Source organism: Eptatretus burgeri, chromosome 10 (assembly GCF_056783735.1).
Source record: "Eptatretus burgeri isolate ZD-2024b chromosome 10, Ebu_testis_v1, whole genome shotgun sequence".
Taxonomy (NCBI): domain Eukaryota; kingdom Metazoa; phylum Chordata; class Myxini; order Myxiniformes; family Myxinidae; genus Eptatretus; species Eptatretus burgeri.
The window spans coordinates 66,116,408-66,132,168 of NC_140970.1; the positions used below are offsets into that span (position 1 = coordinate 66,116,408).

The 15,761-nt window shown below is 42.5% G+C and overlaps 2 protein-coding genes across 2 annotated transcripts in view; one reads left to right on the forward strand and one right to left on the reverse strand.

Annotated features, from left to right (window-relative positions):
* The window catches only part of LOC147018742 (uncharacterized), a 150,089-nt gene that overhangs the window by 21,624 nt on the left and 112,704 nt on the right, over nucleotides 1–15,761 (forward strand). Inside the window, exon 2 of the mRNA XM_085898774.1 lies at nucleotides 5,346–5,507. The gene's annotated coding sequence lies outside the window, so the exon portion shown is untranslated. The remainder of the gene's footprint in view (nucleotides 1–5,345; nucleotides 5,508–15,761) is intronic.
* Nucleotides 9,804–14,620, reverse strand: LOC147018743 (transcription factor HES-2-like). The gene is made up of 3 exons (XM_085898767.1): nucleotides 14,389–14,620; nucleotides 14,160–14,258; nucleotides 9,804–13,807 (listed from the first exon to the last, which is right to left on the reverse strand). Exons 1-3 carry the CDS (start codon nucleotides 14,440–14,442, stop codon nucleotides 13,547–13,549), a joined length of 414 nt encoding a protein of 137 aa, XP_085754893.1. The 5' UTR covers nucleotides 14,443–14,620; the 3' UTR covers nucleotides 9,804–13,546.

Below are 15,761 nucleotides of genomic sequence, written 5' to 3' on the forward strand. Positions count from 1 at the left end.
GAGGAGGTTGGTGGCAGGATTTGCACTCTGGCCACCGTAAAACCCTTCATTCCGCAAAACGCAAAAACGCAAAAAAATCTGAAAACCCACTCCGTGGGAGTACCTCGTGTGCAGCTTCCCTTCGCAGGGCAGCTCACCGGATGACGGGATTGGGGCAAAGCCTTCGGGACCCCCAATCTTTGATGATAGGAGGGAAACCACGGGGTAACATCCCTGGGTCAGATTGCGGGAGAGTGTGTCGGAGTGGTGCTGAGGTGTCGTCCACCAGACGGCGGTCTCCTTGGGTTAACCTGAGGCGGTCCCTTCGGGTGGGTGCCTGGAATGTCCTATCTCTAAGAGAGGATGATCACCTGTCTCTGTTATCATCTGAGCTCAAGCGTTTGGACATCGGGATTGCAGCTCTCTCTGAGGTTCGGAGACCGGATTGCGGCGAGATAATGGTGGGTGGTTACACCTACTATTGGTCTGGTCGCTCTGATGGTTACCATACCCAAGGAGTTGCTGTAGCTGTGTCCAATAAGCTGACCCCAATGATAATTCAGGTAACACCGGTCAACGAGCGTATTATGAGATTAAGGATTCGTCACTCCTTAGGTGTCATTTCCCTGGTCTCTGTTTATGCTCCGACTGAGGCGAGTGATCTCACCGTGAAGGATGCATTCTACGCCACGCTCGAATCTGTGGTTGATCAGTGCCCCAGACGAGATACACTTCTTGTCTTGGGGGATTTCAATGCATCGACTGGAACTGATAGGGATGGTTAGGAGGTGTGTGTTGGTCCCCATGGGTCAGGAACTATGAACCAGAATAGCACTAAGTTCCTTGACTTTGCAAGAAGTCATGGACTTAGGGTGGCTGGTTCATGGTTTCAGCGCCCACAAGCTCATCGCTGGACTTGGTATTCCAACGCTGGTGGTGTGGCAAAGGAGATTGACCATGTCCTCATTGACGGTCGCTGGAGGATGATCCAGAACTGCAGGGTTTACCGGAGTGCTCAGTTCCTCAATACTGACCACAGGCTTGTTGTAGCAACTCTAAAGCTGCACCTTAAATCCTGGAGAATGGTACCATCCCAGCCGAGGCTGGATGTTGCCAGGCTCAGGGATGAGAGAGTAGCTGAGGAGTTTGCGAACAGGCTGAGTGGACACTTGGGGGGTCTGGGTGCTTTGGGGGGTCCTGAAGAGTTGTGGAGCGCCTTCAAGACCACCGTCCTTGATGTTGCCGGTGGATGCCTTGGAGCTCACCGCAGGGCAAAGAAGAATTTTGTCTCTCAAGGGACACTGGATACCATTGACCAGAGTCGCAGGGCCAGGCTGAATGGCAGAGCTGAGCTGTTCAGGGAGCTGAGGCGTAAAACGGTACGTGCACTGAGGGTGGACAAGGAGGCCTATGTGCGAGGAATCTGTGAGGGGGTAGAGCATCACCTGTGGACAGGTGATTCTCGTCCCGCTTACAGGGGAATTCGCGCATTACGTTCATCCAAGCCCATCCCTCGGAGCACTGCAGTTCGAGCAGAGAGTGGTAGGCTCTTTACAGAGGAGTCTGAAGTGAAGGCCCACTGGGCCGGTGACTTTGAGCGGTTGTACCAGGCTGATCCCCCAGCTGTCGAGTTGGACGTCAAGGGTGTTACAATCCCTGTTGCTGACCCTCAAATCAACTGTGGTCCACCTTCACTTGTGGAAACACGGGCTGTGGTGAACCAGTTGAAATGGGGCAAAGCTCCAGGGATCTGTGGCATCCATGCTGAACTTCTCAAGGCTGGTGGAAATGCTGCACTCGTGTCGTTGCATGCAGTTTTGTGCTCTGCCTGGAACACAGGCATCATTCCAACTGACTGGAAGAGGGGCCTTGTTGTCCCTCTCTGGAAAGGGAAGGGTGATCGCCAAGACTGCAACAACTACCGAGGGGTAACGCTGCTCTCAGTGCCGGGCAAGGTCTTTGCTCAGATAATTCTCGATAGGGTTCGCCACCATCTGCTTGAGCACCAGCGTCCAGAGCAGTCAGGCTTTACACCAAAGAGGTCAACGATTGACCGTATCCTTGCACTTCGTGTCCTCACCGAACGCAGACGAGAGTTTCGGCAGGGGCTGCTTGCAGCCTATGTTGATCTCTGTAAAGCGTTCGATTCAGTGAATCGGGATGTCCTCTGGAGGATTCTTGGTCTTCGTGGGGTGCCACCAAAACTGATCGATCTGATGTCTGAACTCTACTCTGGTACTGAGAGTGCTGTGAAATGTGGTGGTACCATCTCTGACTTATTTCCAGTTGTTACTGGAGTTCATCAGGGATGTGTACTTGCCCCCTCACTTTTCAGCACTTGTATGGACTGGATTTTAGGGAGGATGTCGGAGAGATCAAGCTGCGGTGCATCGTTTGGGAATGTCAAGATCTCGGACCTTGATTTTGCAGATGATGCAGTCATCTTTGCGGAGACTTTAGACATCTTCTTGGGGGCCCTCGAGGTGCTGAATGAGGAGTCGGAGCCGTTGGGATTGGGGGTTTCTTGGGTCAAAACTAAGATCCAGGCTTTTGGTGACATCTTGGATGCTGCTGTCCTGTCTGTGTCTGTTTGTGGTGAGGATGTTGAGGTCGTGGAGAGATTCACTTACCTTGGCAGTGATATTCATGTCTCTGCTGGCTGCGAGTCAGAGGTCAATAGACATCTGGGTCGGGCCTGGGGAGTCATGGATTCACTGGATCATGGGGTGTGGCGCTGCCGGTACCTGTGCGGGAGGACGAAAGTCCGAGTCTTCAGGTCCTTGGTACTTCCAGTCTTGCTCTATGGGTGCGAGACTTGGACTCTGACCAAGGATCTGAGACGGAGACTTAATTCCTTTGGTACCAGGTCTCTTCGGAGAATCCTTGGCTATCGCTTGTCGGATTTGGTGTCCAACGAGCGGTTGCTGAGAGAGACTCGGATGAGATTTGTTACCTGCATAGTCCGTGAGCGTCAGTTGCGGCTGTATGGACATGTGGCTCGTTTTCCTGATGCTGATCCTGCTCACCAGATTCTCTCAGCGAAGGAGTCTCATGAGTGGAGGAGGCCAGTGGGCCGACCACGTGCCTCATGGTTGCAGCAGGTTGACCATCATCTCAAGGAGATGGGGATGGGCCTGGCATCTGCCTGAGGGATGGACAGACGGAGGCCCCTGGAGTACCGGCGGAAAGTGGACGCAGCGACGTGCTGTTCTGGCACATGCTCCCATACCTGACCTGACCTTGACATTTCTTTACGCAGGTTATCCACCTTACCTTGGCATTTCTCCACGCAGGTTATCCACCCTACCCTGACATTTCTCTATGCAGGTTATCAACCTTACCTTGACATTTCTCCACACAGGTTATCCACCTTGCCCTGCCATTTATTTAAGCAGGTTATCCACCCTACCCTGACATTTCTCTCCACAGTTGTTCCACCTTACCCTGACATTTCTCTACGCAGGTTATCCACCTTACTCTGATTACTATAACAACATCTGATGACTTTTTGATGTATTTTCGACTTATTTTTCTGCTAAATGACATAACTAACATAACTAACTAACATAACTAACATAACTAACATAACTAATGCTAACAGCTTTGTGAAAGTGACGTTTTTGCTCTCACGACAATAACACTTCCATCCTCTCTCTTCATTTCTAGTGTTTCGTTTAAGTTGTTTGTCCACATTGTTCGAATGTCTGATGTTGATGTAAGATTGAGAGTAAGCTGTTCATGGTTGTCCTGCTGGTGTTCCCCTCTGAAAACTTGGCCTACGATGCAGGAAACCAGATTCAAAACCCATATACTGTACTAAATGTCCCTGGAATTGACATTACTCTTGCTATCTTTTCCCGTGACTTGAGACGGGAACTCTTCCTTCTAATCTACTCATCTCTCTGGCCTGCATCTGATTGATGTGGATGCTCCTCTGCTTCTTCTTCCTCTTTGGAATAAAACGCATTGCTGGGGTTGTCATCATTTGATGGGGGTGCAGCTGTGTCGCTGATGCAGTGCCTCTGTAGGTGAGAGCAGGAATTTGGAATTTGGTCATGGTGCCAGTGATAACTTGCCTACTCTTCGTGAAGGACACCGTGGGATGTTTAACGTCCACGAACTTATGTTAGCACATTCGACGAGTAGCAGTGTCAAAACGTTGTGGCCTTGAACCTCATGATTTTTTTTGTCCACAATCTTTGATCGATTATAAAATTTTCAGAAGTCATTCACACTGAAAATGAGGAATTAGATTGTAAAAAAACGCATGTTATATATAAACAAGATGCTGCCTGCCACACTGCATCCCTCCTCCGAGCGCCATGCCCCCTCCGAGCCGCATCCCTCCTCCGAGTCCCATCCCTCCTCCGAGCCCCATCCCTCCTCCGGGCCCCATCCCCCCTCCGAGCCCCATCCCTCCTCCGAGCCCCATCCTTCCTCCGAGCCGCATACCAATTGAATTTCCGATCTAATTCTGCTCATCTTGTCACAGATTACTCACTTAACGGCCAAATAATATCGGTAAAGTGGTAAACCAAAGCCTGGTGTTGGCTCAATGGTTAAGGTAGCTGGCTTGAGATCTTAGGGTCTTTAGTTTGAAACCCGGAGATCCCTGTTGTACCATTGAAATAACACCAGGTGGGTTGACTCAGCCTGTCATCCTGCTGAGGTCAGCAAAATGAAGACCAGCTTATTGGGAACAGGGGCACTGCATCAGCGGCACAACCGTGCAACAGTAAACGACTGTGCATTTTCCTTGTGTCGGCAGCTTGTGTGGCAGCTTATGGGCCTGCCATTGAGCAATGATGATGACAATACAAAATAATCTGAACTCTTGTTTCACCTTTTCTCTTCTGTATCTAATATGTAAAGCTCATTCTAACCACTGGCTCACTGACTGACTGATATTAAAGTTCGGTGCCCTCCGGGTGACGTGAAAAGCTGAAATTTTGTGTGTTGATGGACATCGAAGCCGACACACCGGGAAAAAAAAATCACAGCACCATTGGAAAGTTTCCATCAATGAAAATATAAATAAATGAAAATAGATAAATGAAAAAATGCAGGCAAGCCACCTGAGATAATGGGGAAGCATGGTAATTTTGTATGCTCACGGACGTCAGAGCCAGTACACTGGGGGAGGGGGGACATCACAGAACCATTGGGAAGTATCCATCAATGAAAATATAAATAAATGAAAATAAATAAATGAAAAATGAAATGCAGGTGAGCGACCCGAGACGATGGGGAAATCACGGTTCGTTATTGCTTGCAATGTGTAAGCATACCCCGCTCGTGAAGTATGTAACTGTATCAAGTGGACAAATGTTTCGTTTTCACGCAAATCTTTGTTGGAATATAACCAGATAATTGCTGTCGTGCTGGGATGATTGCTGGGATGATTGAGCCATTTGAGTATCCTGCGTCAGAGTGGTGACCCGTCCAGGATTGTGCCCAACAGCCCAGGAGACTGTTTCAGCATCACCGGCGCTCTGTACAGAGTATGGTCCCAATGGATGCATGGATAGGTAAGATAAATCATTGAACGAAGACGCTAGGGATGATTGGAACAGTTAGTTTGTGATCTAGTCATAAACACCATTACATGGTAAACATCTCCCAGTGTCATGTCGAACCCTCCTGTGCATGTCTGACTGTTCTGCAAATTATATCGAGATATTTCTTTGTTTATCATTCTCTACATAATTCACAAAGTGTTTGTTTCTTTGTGAGTTTGTTGCCTTCACCACCAAAGTTGGACAGAGGTTATGTTTTCACCCCTGTCTGTTTGTCTGTGAGCAGGATGCCTCATAAAGCTGGGGAGGAATTCGTAATAAATTTGGTGTACATGTTGGGTGTGTCACAGGGACGAATTGATTATATTTTGATGAAGATCCGGATCAGAGAATTTTAAAGTGATTTTTCACCATTGAGTGATGCGGCCACAAATTATGTGCAGCACAATATCTCAAAAAATTGTGGACAAGTTCTGACAAAACTTGGTGGATGAGTTTGGGTAGGTGATAAGTACAAGCCGATTAGATTTTGGTTGCGGGTTCAGATCCAGATCCAGATCCAGCCGATCAGAGCGATTCAAAAAGTAAACTGTTCAACCTGGCGGAGGTATGCGCTCTTCCGAATGCTGTTCTAGTTAGCCCATCCCACATGCAGCACGAGACAGGATTTTGCAATCGTGTGTGTGTGTGTGTGTGTGTGTGTGTGTGTGTGTGTGTGTGTGTGTGTGTGTGTGTGTGTGTGTGTGTGTGTGTGTGTGTGTGTGTGTGTGTGTGTGTGCCATAACTTTTTGAATATATGAGCTTTTGTCATCAAATTGTCAACAAAGCTTTATTATGAGAATATGGAGAAGGCAAATAAATAATTTGTACATTAGGCCTAAAGGTGAAATGTCAGGGTCACATAAAATTGGTCAATTTTCATCCAATTGGCCTGAAATCTTAATTATCATTTTAACTTTTGTCATCAAATTTTCAACAAAGCTTTATTATGAGAATATAGAGAAGACAAATTAATAATTTGTATATAAAGCCTAAAGGTGAAATGTCAGGGTCACATAAAATTGGTCAATTTTCATCCAATTGGCCTGAAATCTTAATTATCATTTTAACTTTTGTCATCAAATTTTCAACAAAGCTTTATTATGAGAATATAGAGAAGACAAATTAATAATTTGTATATAAAGCCTAAAGGTGAAATGTCAGGGTCACATAAAATTGGTCAATTTTCATCCAATTGGCCTGAAATCTTAATTATCATTTTAACTTTTGTCATCAAATTTTCAACAAAGCTTTATTATGAGAATATAGAGAAGACAAATTAATAATTTGTATATAAAGCCTAAAGGTGAAATGTCAGGGTCACATAAAATTGGTCAATTTTCATCCAATTGGCCTGAAATCTTAATTATCATTTTAACTTTTGTCATCAAATTTTCAACAAAGCTTTATTATGAGAATATAGAGAAGACAAATTAATAATTTGTATATAAAGCCTAAAGGTGAAATGTCAGGGTCACATAAAATTGGTCAATTTTCATCCAATTGGCCTGAAATCTTAATTATCATTTTAACTTTTGTCATCAAATTTTCAACAAAGCTTTATTATGAGAATATAGAGAAAACAAATTAATAATTTGTATATAAAGCCTAAAGGTGAAATGTCAGGGTCACATAAAATTGGTCAATTTTCATCCAATTGGCCTGAAATCTTAATTATCATTTTAACTTTTGTCATCAAATTTTCAACAAAGGCTTTATTATGAGAATATGGAGAAGACAAATTAATAATTTGGTCAAAAGGTCAAAGGTACCATTTAGCACACAATAGCAGAAGAAATCCAAATCCAAAGCGGACGGGCTTTGCTTTTTCAGATGCTTTCCATTTACCCTTGCCAGAGGAGGGTATTGCATTTAGGTCCGTTTGTCTGTTTGTTATTTACGAAATCTAAAGATTTTGTAAGTATATTGATGACTTCCGGACTCTGTTTGTGTGTTTGTTTGTGTGTGTGTGTTTATTTGTTTGTAGGCACGATAAGTTGAGAACGGAAGAAGCTACCAATGTCAAATTACACCACGTGATTGAGGAGGGTGATGGCAAGCGCTGATTAGATTTTGGTCAAAATCGGTCAAAGGTCAAGGTCACAGTGAGGTCAAACATCCAAAACATTCGATTTTTGATGGTTTGGTACAGAATCATCGTAGAAACTTCTGGTTTGTGTCGCTACCTTCTCTAGAGACAGATTTTATTAGACAAGGTCAGAGGTCAAGTTGACGATTTCGTAAGTACCAGTCTATGACTGCTTGTTTATTTGTTTGTCCGCACAAAACGTGAGTACGGTTTTTCTCTGCAACCACTTGTTGGATTGACACAACGTTTTCTAACATAGGAGCAACTTCTGATGTAGAACGTTTGATTGATAATTATGACATCATAGGTCATGTGGTGTGGCAGCCATGTTGGAAAAAAAGGAAAAACGTTGTACCTCTATCTTCAAAACCACACCAAGGAAATAATTGAAACCTGGCACGGGGCAAGCACTCCACATGGGGAATAAGTGTGATTTTATTCTCACCTGGAACATAGTTCTGGGGAACTTATAGGATAGTGTGCCCATCGGTCTTTAAACGCCTACAACTTCCTCTCTGAAACTACACACATGATTTCGATGAAACTTGACCACAACCTTCATCACCTGTGATGTACAAAAGCTTGTTCATGGCATTAACAAAAACCGGGGGTCTGAGCAGGTGTACGGGAGAGTTGCCACCCAAAATATCTATTTGCTTTGTTCTCCGAAAGATTCTGTCCCACATTGACTTCCTCTTCAGTATCTCCGAAACTACACACCCAATTTCGATGAAACTTGTCCACAACATTCATCACCCGTGATGCACGAATGTTTGTTCACGACATTAAAAAATCGGGGTCTAAGGAGGTTTATGGGGGGGGGATTGCCCCCCCCAAATATGTATTTGTTTTTATCTCCGGAACCTCACACACAATTTTGATGACCAAAACCTTCATCACCTGTGATGTACCAAAGTTTGTTCGCACCATTAAAAAAAAAACAGGCCCTAAGGGGGTTGTGTGGTTGGGGGGGGGGCGTTTCTCCCCATGCTGATTCTGTCCGACGTTGACTTCCTCCTCAGTATCACTATTTTACCGGGTGTGCGCCCAGGGGTATTGCCGCTATTTTTGTATTTTGTCATGTCTTCATAATGATGTCGTAATTGCATCTATCTATAATTCCAGCAATCTGTGTGTGTGTGTGTGTGTATGTGTGTGTGTGTGTGTGTGTGTGTGTGTGTGTGTGTGTGTGTGTGTGTGTGTGTGTGTGTGTGTGTGTGTGTGTGTGTGTGTGTGTGTGTGTGTGTGTGTGTGTTTGACCGCTGTTTCTCGACAACCACTTGTCTGATCTAATTGAAACTTGCCAGATATATTGCTGGGGCCCTGTGGATGTGCCTTTTCACGGTTTGATATTTATCGGCCAATTGGTTCCCAAGTTATGGCCATTTATTTACCAAACCACTGACAGGACACGTTGCTGCGTAGGCGTGGCCAATGGGGAAAGGGTGCCTTACTTACCATGGCGGAGGTGTGGCAATGGTCAATGGCAGCGAATGTCATGGCGAGCAAAGACAGGGAGGTAAACTTGATTTTAATTTGGATTTTAATTAACTCTGTGTGTGTAAATATCACAGCAGTTGTTACTTCAATGAAAGCAATAATTTGTGGAATGCATGTGAACATTCCGTACGGGCACGCACCACTTCCGGATAGTGATGACTTACTGTATTCGAATAATTTCTCGATTTCTTATGCGCATTTATAGATAAACACAATGCCCCAATCCAGTTGTTTACGAGAGCAAAGGAACGGCCTGTGTGGTTGTTGTTTCTGGCATGCGGTTTGAAAGTTTTTTTAAAAGTTTTTTTTTGCACGTACGGCCACCCATGTACGGGCACGCGAGAGCGAAGGAACAGCCTGTGTGGTTGTTTCTGGCACATGGTTTGAAAGTTTTATTTTTTTTTTGCACGTACGGCCACACACGTACAGCACGTACTTGTACTTCAAATGCTACATCCAATGAGTATGAAAATTTTTGAGGGTCATCTTGGGATAAATTGGTGGACAGTAAAAAAAAATGACGTTATCAATCGCGTGGTTCGGCAGCCATATATATATATATATATATATATATATATATATATATATATATATATATATATATATATATATATATATATATATATATATATATATATATATATATATATATATATATATATATATATTTTTTTAAACCTTCAAAAATCTTCTCTGAAATGGTTGAACCGATCAAGGTGAAACTTCACAGCTAGGTCCACCTATCCATGAGGAACAAAATGTTCCCACCTATGACATCATAGGTCACATGGCTTGGCAGCCATATTGGACTTACCCTAAAACCCCTAAAAAATCTTCTTCTCCATAACGGCTGTACAGATCGAGGGGAAATTTCACACACGTGTTTCCCAAGCCTTGGGGATACCAGGGTGTTCACTAATAATTGATTGGTCACATGGTCTGGCAGCCATATTGGATTGAATGTAAATCTTTAAAATATATATTTCTCTTGAACCCCTTTATTAATCGATGTGAAACTTCAGAATTATCAACTTGTAGTGTTGGGGAATATATGTTTTAAATTTCAATCTGATTGGCCACCTGGTCTGAAATTTCAACCTGATCTGGCACCCAGAATTATTTATTTTTTATCTGGGGTTTTTTTTTTTTGCTGTTGTTGAATACGGATCACTTGGCTGTGCCTGGAGGGTTTAAGGTTAGAAGAGTAGCAGCAGAAACCTGAATTCTAATCAGGTTCCCCCTGATGATTCCATTTTTGCTTTTTGCTTTTTTGGGCTCATTCTGATTCCTCCATTGCAATGCTGTACCTACAGTATTTGGTCATCCATTTGATTCGAATTTAATTTGAATCCTATTCTGAATTCAAGTGAATAATAATAAACGTCATGGGTCAGCGTCAAGTGTCCGATCAAAGCGGGGTTACATCAAAGTGGGACATCTTGGTACCCGGTCATCACTGCCAGCAGTTATAAAGTGGCAGTTCTAATTATGTCTCTTATTAATTATGAAGCACACCAGCGCACAAACGCCACACAAAATACACCATACAAAGTCCTGGCGAGGGTCTGCAATCTCTGATTGCTCTTTTTCTTTATTTATTTGACCCGGGGGCAGTGTACTTTGAATGCACCTCTACTTGCTGTACACCACTCCTTCCCAATTCCATATCCAGATGATGTATGACGTCATTTTCGGGTGCCGAAGGAAGGAAGTACTCGGTTTTCACTCTGTTTTCTTTCTTGCTTTTTTGTTTGCCCGGGCGATATCTCAACCATCCTTGAAGCTAGGAAGCTGATCTTTGGGGACAAAAGTGAAAATGTGCTTTGGAAAAAACGCGATTTAAAAAAAATGAATCAATTAATTGATTAATTCCTTAATTATTATCGATTTATTAATTACTTATTTACTTTCTTTCTCATCTGGGCAATATCTCAGGCACCTTTTGAGCTCGGAAGCTAGTATTTTGACATGACAGTGAACAAATGATTCGGCTATAAAGCGTATTTTTGATTTATTGATTAATCAATTAATTATTCATTTTTCGATGAATTAATTTTCAATTTCTTGAATGAATCAATTAATCAATCATTTACTGTGCATCTCTCCCTCCCAATTCCGTCTCCATGTGCTGCACGGTGAGTAAGTATCATTTGTACACGGACCGCTCCCTCCTAAATTAGGTAAGCATGTACCACGTGTCATGGTCAAAATCATCACTTTACGTTGAATTCCTGTTTCCACCAATACACACTCCAAAAAAATTGCCCATATGAGGTGAGACATCTGCGAACCCGTCGGACATGGATACCTTGCTCGTGTCTAATTATTTAGTATTGAAATGTGAATGTCTTTTAGTTACGTACTGATTGAACGGGAGTTGGGCCTTAAGAATGTGTATTAATTACGTATTATTGCATCATGACTACATCTATTAAATACTTACTATTGGAACGTATCTTTTAGACCTTTAGACTCTTAGAACCCTTTAGACCTTTCAAACTTTTAGACCCATTTGACCCTTTATACCCCTTACAACCTTAAGATTCCTTTCTACTCTTTAGTTCTTTTTGACCTTTAGCCCTTTTAATACCATTTACATCCTTTTTAGACGTTTTTAAACCCTGTAGACTCCTTTAGACAATTCAGACCCTTTTTCCTTAAATGACACTTTTAAGGGTTAAGACCCCTTTGACACTTTAGACCCTTTAGATCCCTTGAAACCTTTTCAGACATTTGCCATTTGGACCATTTACACCAGACCTTTTCATTTGCAATCAATCACTTTTAATTTAGTCCATGCTTCCATCCAAAATACACAACACAAAACAAGTCTTGGTGAGGGTCTGCAATCTCTGATTTCTCTTTCTAGTCTGAATTGAATTATATACTCAAACACTGTGGAACACAAATCATCTTTTTGGCACTTTCTAAACCCTTCCGTTTAGCAGTACTTCGACAAAATATTACGGCATTTTACATCATCATGACCAATCAAATTTACTGCTTGCAGACGCCACCTAAGTTCTTGTTCCTCAAGACCCCTTCGATCATGTGTTCTCTGAACACTTTAGTTATAGAGGTGTTGGATGGGATTTTTGAAATGACAAATTAGATTTATCACCGTTTTGTTTCAGAAAAAAAAGTGGTGATTTTTTTTTTTATTAATCAATTATGATTTCAAAGTGATACGAGTATAGTACAACAATATCATACAATATGTATAATATTGTACAACCAATAACACTATTTCCATCACATACTTGTACTACAGATCTAAGTAACACTTATATTTCAGAAAATTTGACACCAATATCGGCGAACGTTTCACTTTACATTGTCTTGCAAAGTTTTAATTACATTTACATAAGAACATAGCTCTTCATTTAACTGTTGGACAATTTAAAAATTAAATCACCACATTCTGCTCTGCAGAAAATAAATTTTAAAATTGTAAACAGTTAAGTAAACGACATGTGACAGGATCGCTGTTATATTTCAATGAACTATATGAGAAAAATCCAAATTTCATATGTTTGTGTGTGACTGATGTTTAGGCTCAACTGAGATTGTAGAATTTCTGATGTGGACCCATGGCTGATGTTGTGCACCTGCTGTTTGGAGAGATTCTAGGTCGAAATAATTGAAAACCTCATTGAAGAACAGAGCACAGTTCCAATGCAGATAGTCAGAAAATCAGCAAATATATCTTTGGGAAATTACTGAAGTTGTTACTTTACTCCTGAAACTGTTTGGAGGTTCACTATAACTCGTCGATGTGTGTTTATATAACATGTGTGGTTATATAACATGTGCGGTAATTAAAAAAATAACGTGTGGTTATATAGAGTATTGTGTGTGTGGGTGTGTTTGTGTTTGCAAAGGACACTATGTAATCCTTCCTTACTTCAACAATACACAAAACGTGTAAGACTTCTTATATATCGTCCTGAATCGAGTATAACACAACATAATTCGAATATCGAAAATCAGCATAAGCAGTAAAAACCCGCCTTTAAATCTTTCATTGAAAGTTCATCACACGACCACAACTCTAGATTACACAAATCTAAGACAGAATTGTAGTCCGTGTATATATATATATATATATATATATATATATATATATATATATATATATATATATATATATATATATATATATATATATATATATATATATATATATATATATCTATCTATCTATAAGAGTGGCCGAAGAACAAGCTTTACAAAAGCCTAAAAGGCTGCAGAATCCATCACAGAAGGTACTCTGGTCATGGCTGATGAAGCCACACTTTACAATCTTTTTGACAAGTCAAGTGCTGTCGAGGTCTGGTGGCAGCTTGGGTGGCAGAAAGAATGAACCAGCGGTTCAGGAGTCTCTGGAACCATTCTCTGCAATCCATTACACGATGATCAATTCTCACCACGGTCTCCAAAGACCCCGACTTGCAGAACTTGGTGACAGGTCATTGTCCTCTTTAAAGGTTTCACCATCGCTCCAGTGCAGTTTGCAGGAGTCTTCTTGTGGTGTTGAACTTGAGGATGCACAACTGGTCTGAGAAGACATTGTTGGTTTGTAGACGGTGACTTTGGGAGTTGTCCGCTGCTGCAAACCACACAGGCGGCGCACTGCCAGCTCCAGGACATCAGCTTTCTCTAACCTGCCACCAGGCAATGAGCTCTGTAAAATAGCACAGGGAAAGGTACATTATATAAACGCAAAAGGTATAGCAATGTGCATTTTACAATACATTACATTCTTCTCAAAAGATTGCAAGAACAAACAATAAGTGCCTTCTTCTCTTGATGCACAGCATGCACATCTTTCTATGCTGATCATTAGGTTTTGGTACAAATGGCTTATTTCAATTTCACAGGCTGAATGGGATGACTGGTTTTACTCCATTCAAGGGAAAGAACCCAACTTTACTGAATGTTGATTGGAGAAAACAGCACACTAGTGTGTCAGGCAACGAAGAGTATAAGCCACGGAAATGGAGCATGATTGCAAACAGAGCACATGTCCTGCACACCTCATCATGCCGTCCAGATTCCAAAACTATTCCCTTGAGCTGCTCAAGGAGAGCATTGATACGATCTCGTCTTTGCTTCTCCACCAGCGGCTTTCTCACCTGAAAAGGGAACAAGAACACCAGAGAAGGTTATAATTACGGATAACTATGCAACTACAGAAATGAAATAACTTATTGAATGATCTCATTGCAAATTGAACCACTCGCTTGAAATGATCAATGTGTTCACCTTGCGGTATATCTGGCACATCGAGTAGTTGGCAGCAACTGTCGTTGGTGCCATGGCAGTTTGATTCAGAACGATAAGAAACAAGGACGAAACTGAAATAACTTTCTCGTTTTGTTCCTGCCCTCTGCTGTGTGTCCCCCTCTCTTCTGCTCTCTCTCTCTCTCTCTCTCTCTCTCTCTCTCTCTCTCTCTCTCTCTCTCTCTCTCTCTCTCTCTCTCTCTCTCTCTCTCTCTCTCTCTCTCTCCCTCTCTCTCTCTCCCTCTCTCTCTCTCCCTCTCTCCCTCTCTCCCTCTCTCTCTCTCTCTCTCCCTCTCTCCCTCTCTCCCTCTCTCCCTCTCTCCCTCTCTCTCTCTCTCTTTCCCTCCTCTCTTTCTCTTCCTCTCTTAGGGCTGGCCTTATATACGCTAACGCCACATTCGGCCAGTAATTAGCAGATCAATGGGAAGATTTACTTTCCACCATGGGGCTTATGTGCCACGTACCTCCCTGCCGGTATGGGCGCTGGGAACTTAGCTCCGCACAGCTGTCATGCGGCGCGTTCACCCCCGGCTTGTCGTGAGAACCTAGTCATCCTGCCACGACCCCTGAGCCTCCTTTGGGTACTCTGGACAAAGCGTGCGCCTGGGCAACGCGCGGCCCCTTTGTTGTCCCTGGTGGGAAAGGGTTCGCTTGGCTGAGCGCACGCTGCTCCGCACACTTTTATGCGTTCCCGCCTTTTTTTGTCCTTTTTCTTTTTTTTTTTTGCTGTCGTGTACTCCTGCCACACCACCTTTCTACACCAAACGAATATTGTGCAAACACCAGCACATTTGGTCATTTTGCCAGAGCATGCAACAGGAAAGAGACCCTTTTTTATTGGCTGGACGCTGGGTGTTATTGCATCGTTTACTGATTAATAAAATGGCATGAAGGAATACTGTAAACATATATAAATAATCCAATTCAGTGGGAAGATATACAGCACACATTGGAGATTCAAAGGTACTTTTGGCGTTCAAAATGTTTGAAGGAAGATATACGACACCACAAGACACGCCAACGTTTTTATATTTGTTCTCACAATATAATAAATGTTTTAATATTACATTTACTTATATATTTAAAAATTCCAAAATTTTATTAGATCCTCGTGGAGGATCTCGAAGTCTTATTCACGTTGTTGTTGTTGTTCTTCCTCTTGTGGACTTTTTAGATCCTCGTGGATCTCAAATCATGGATCTCAAATCAAACTTTGAGATCGAGGATCTCAAAGCCTAACTCACGTTGCTGTTCTTGTGGACTTTTTTTGTTTCACAGCCTACAGTTTTCATCGAAACTTCCTGAAACTTGGCATGTATATGTAAAAATACTCTGCACAGACAGTAACGGTCTCC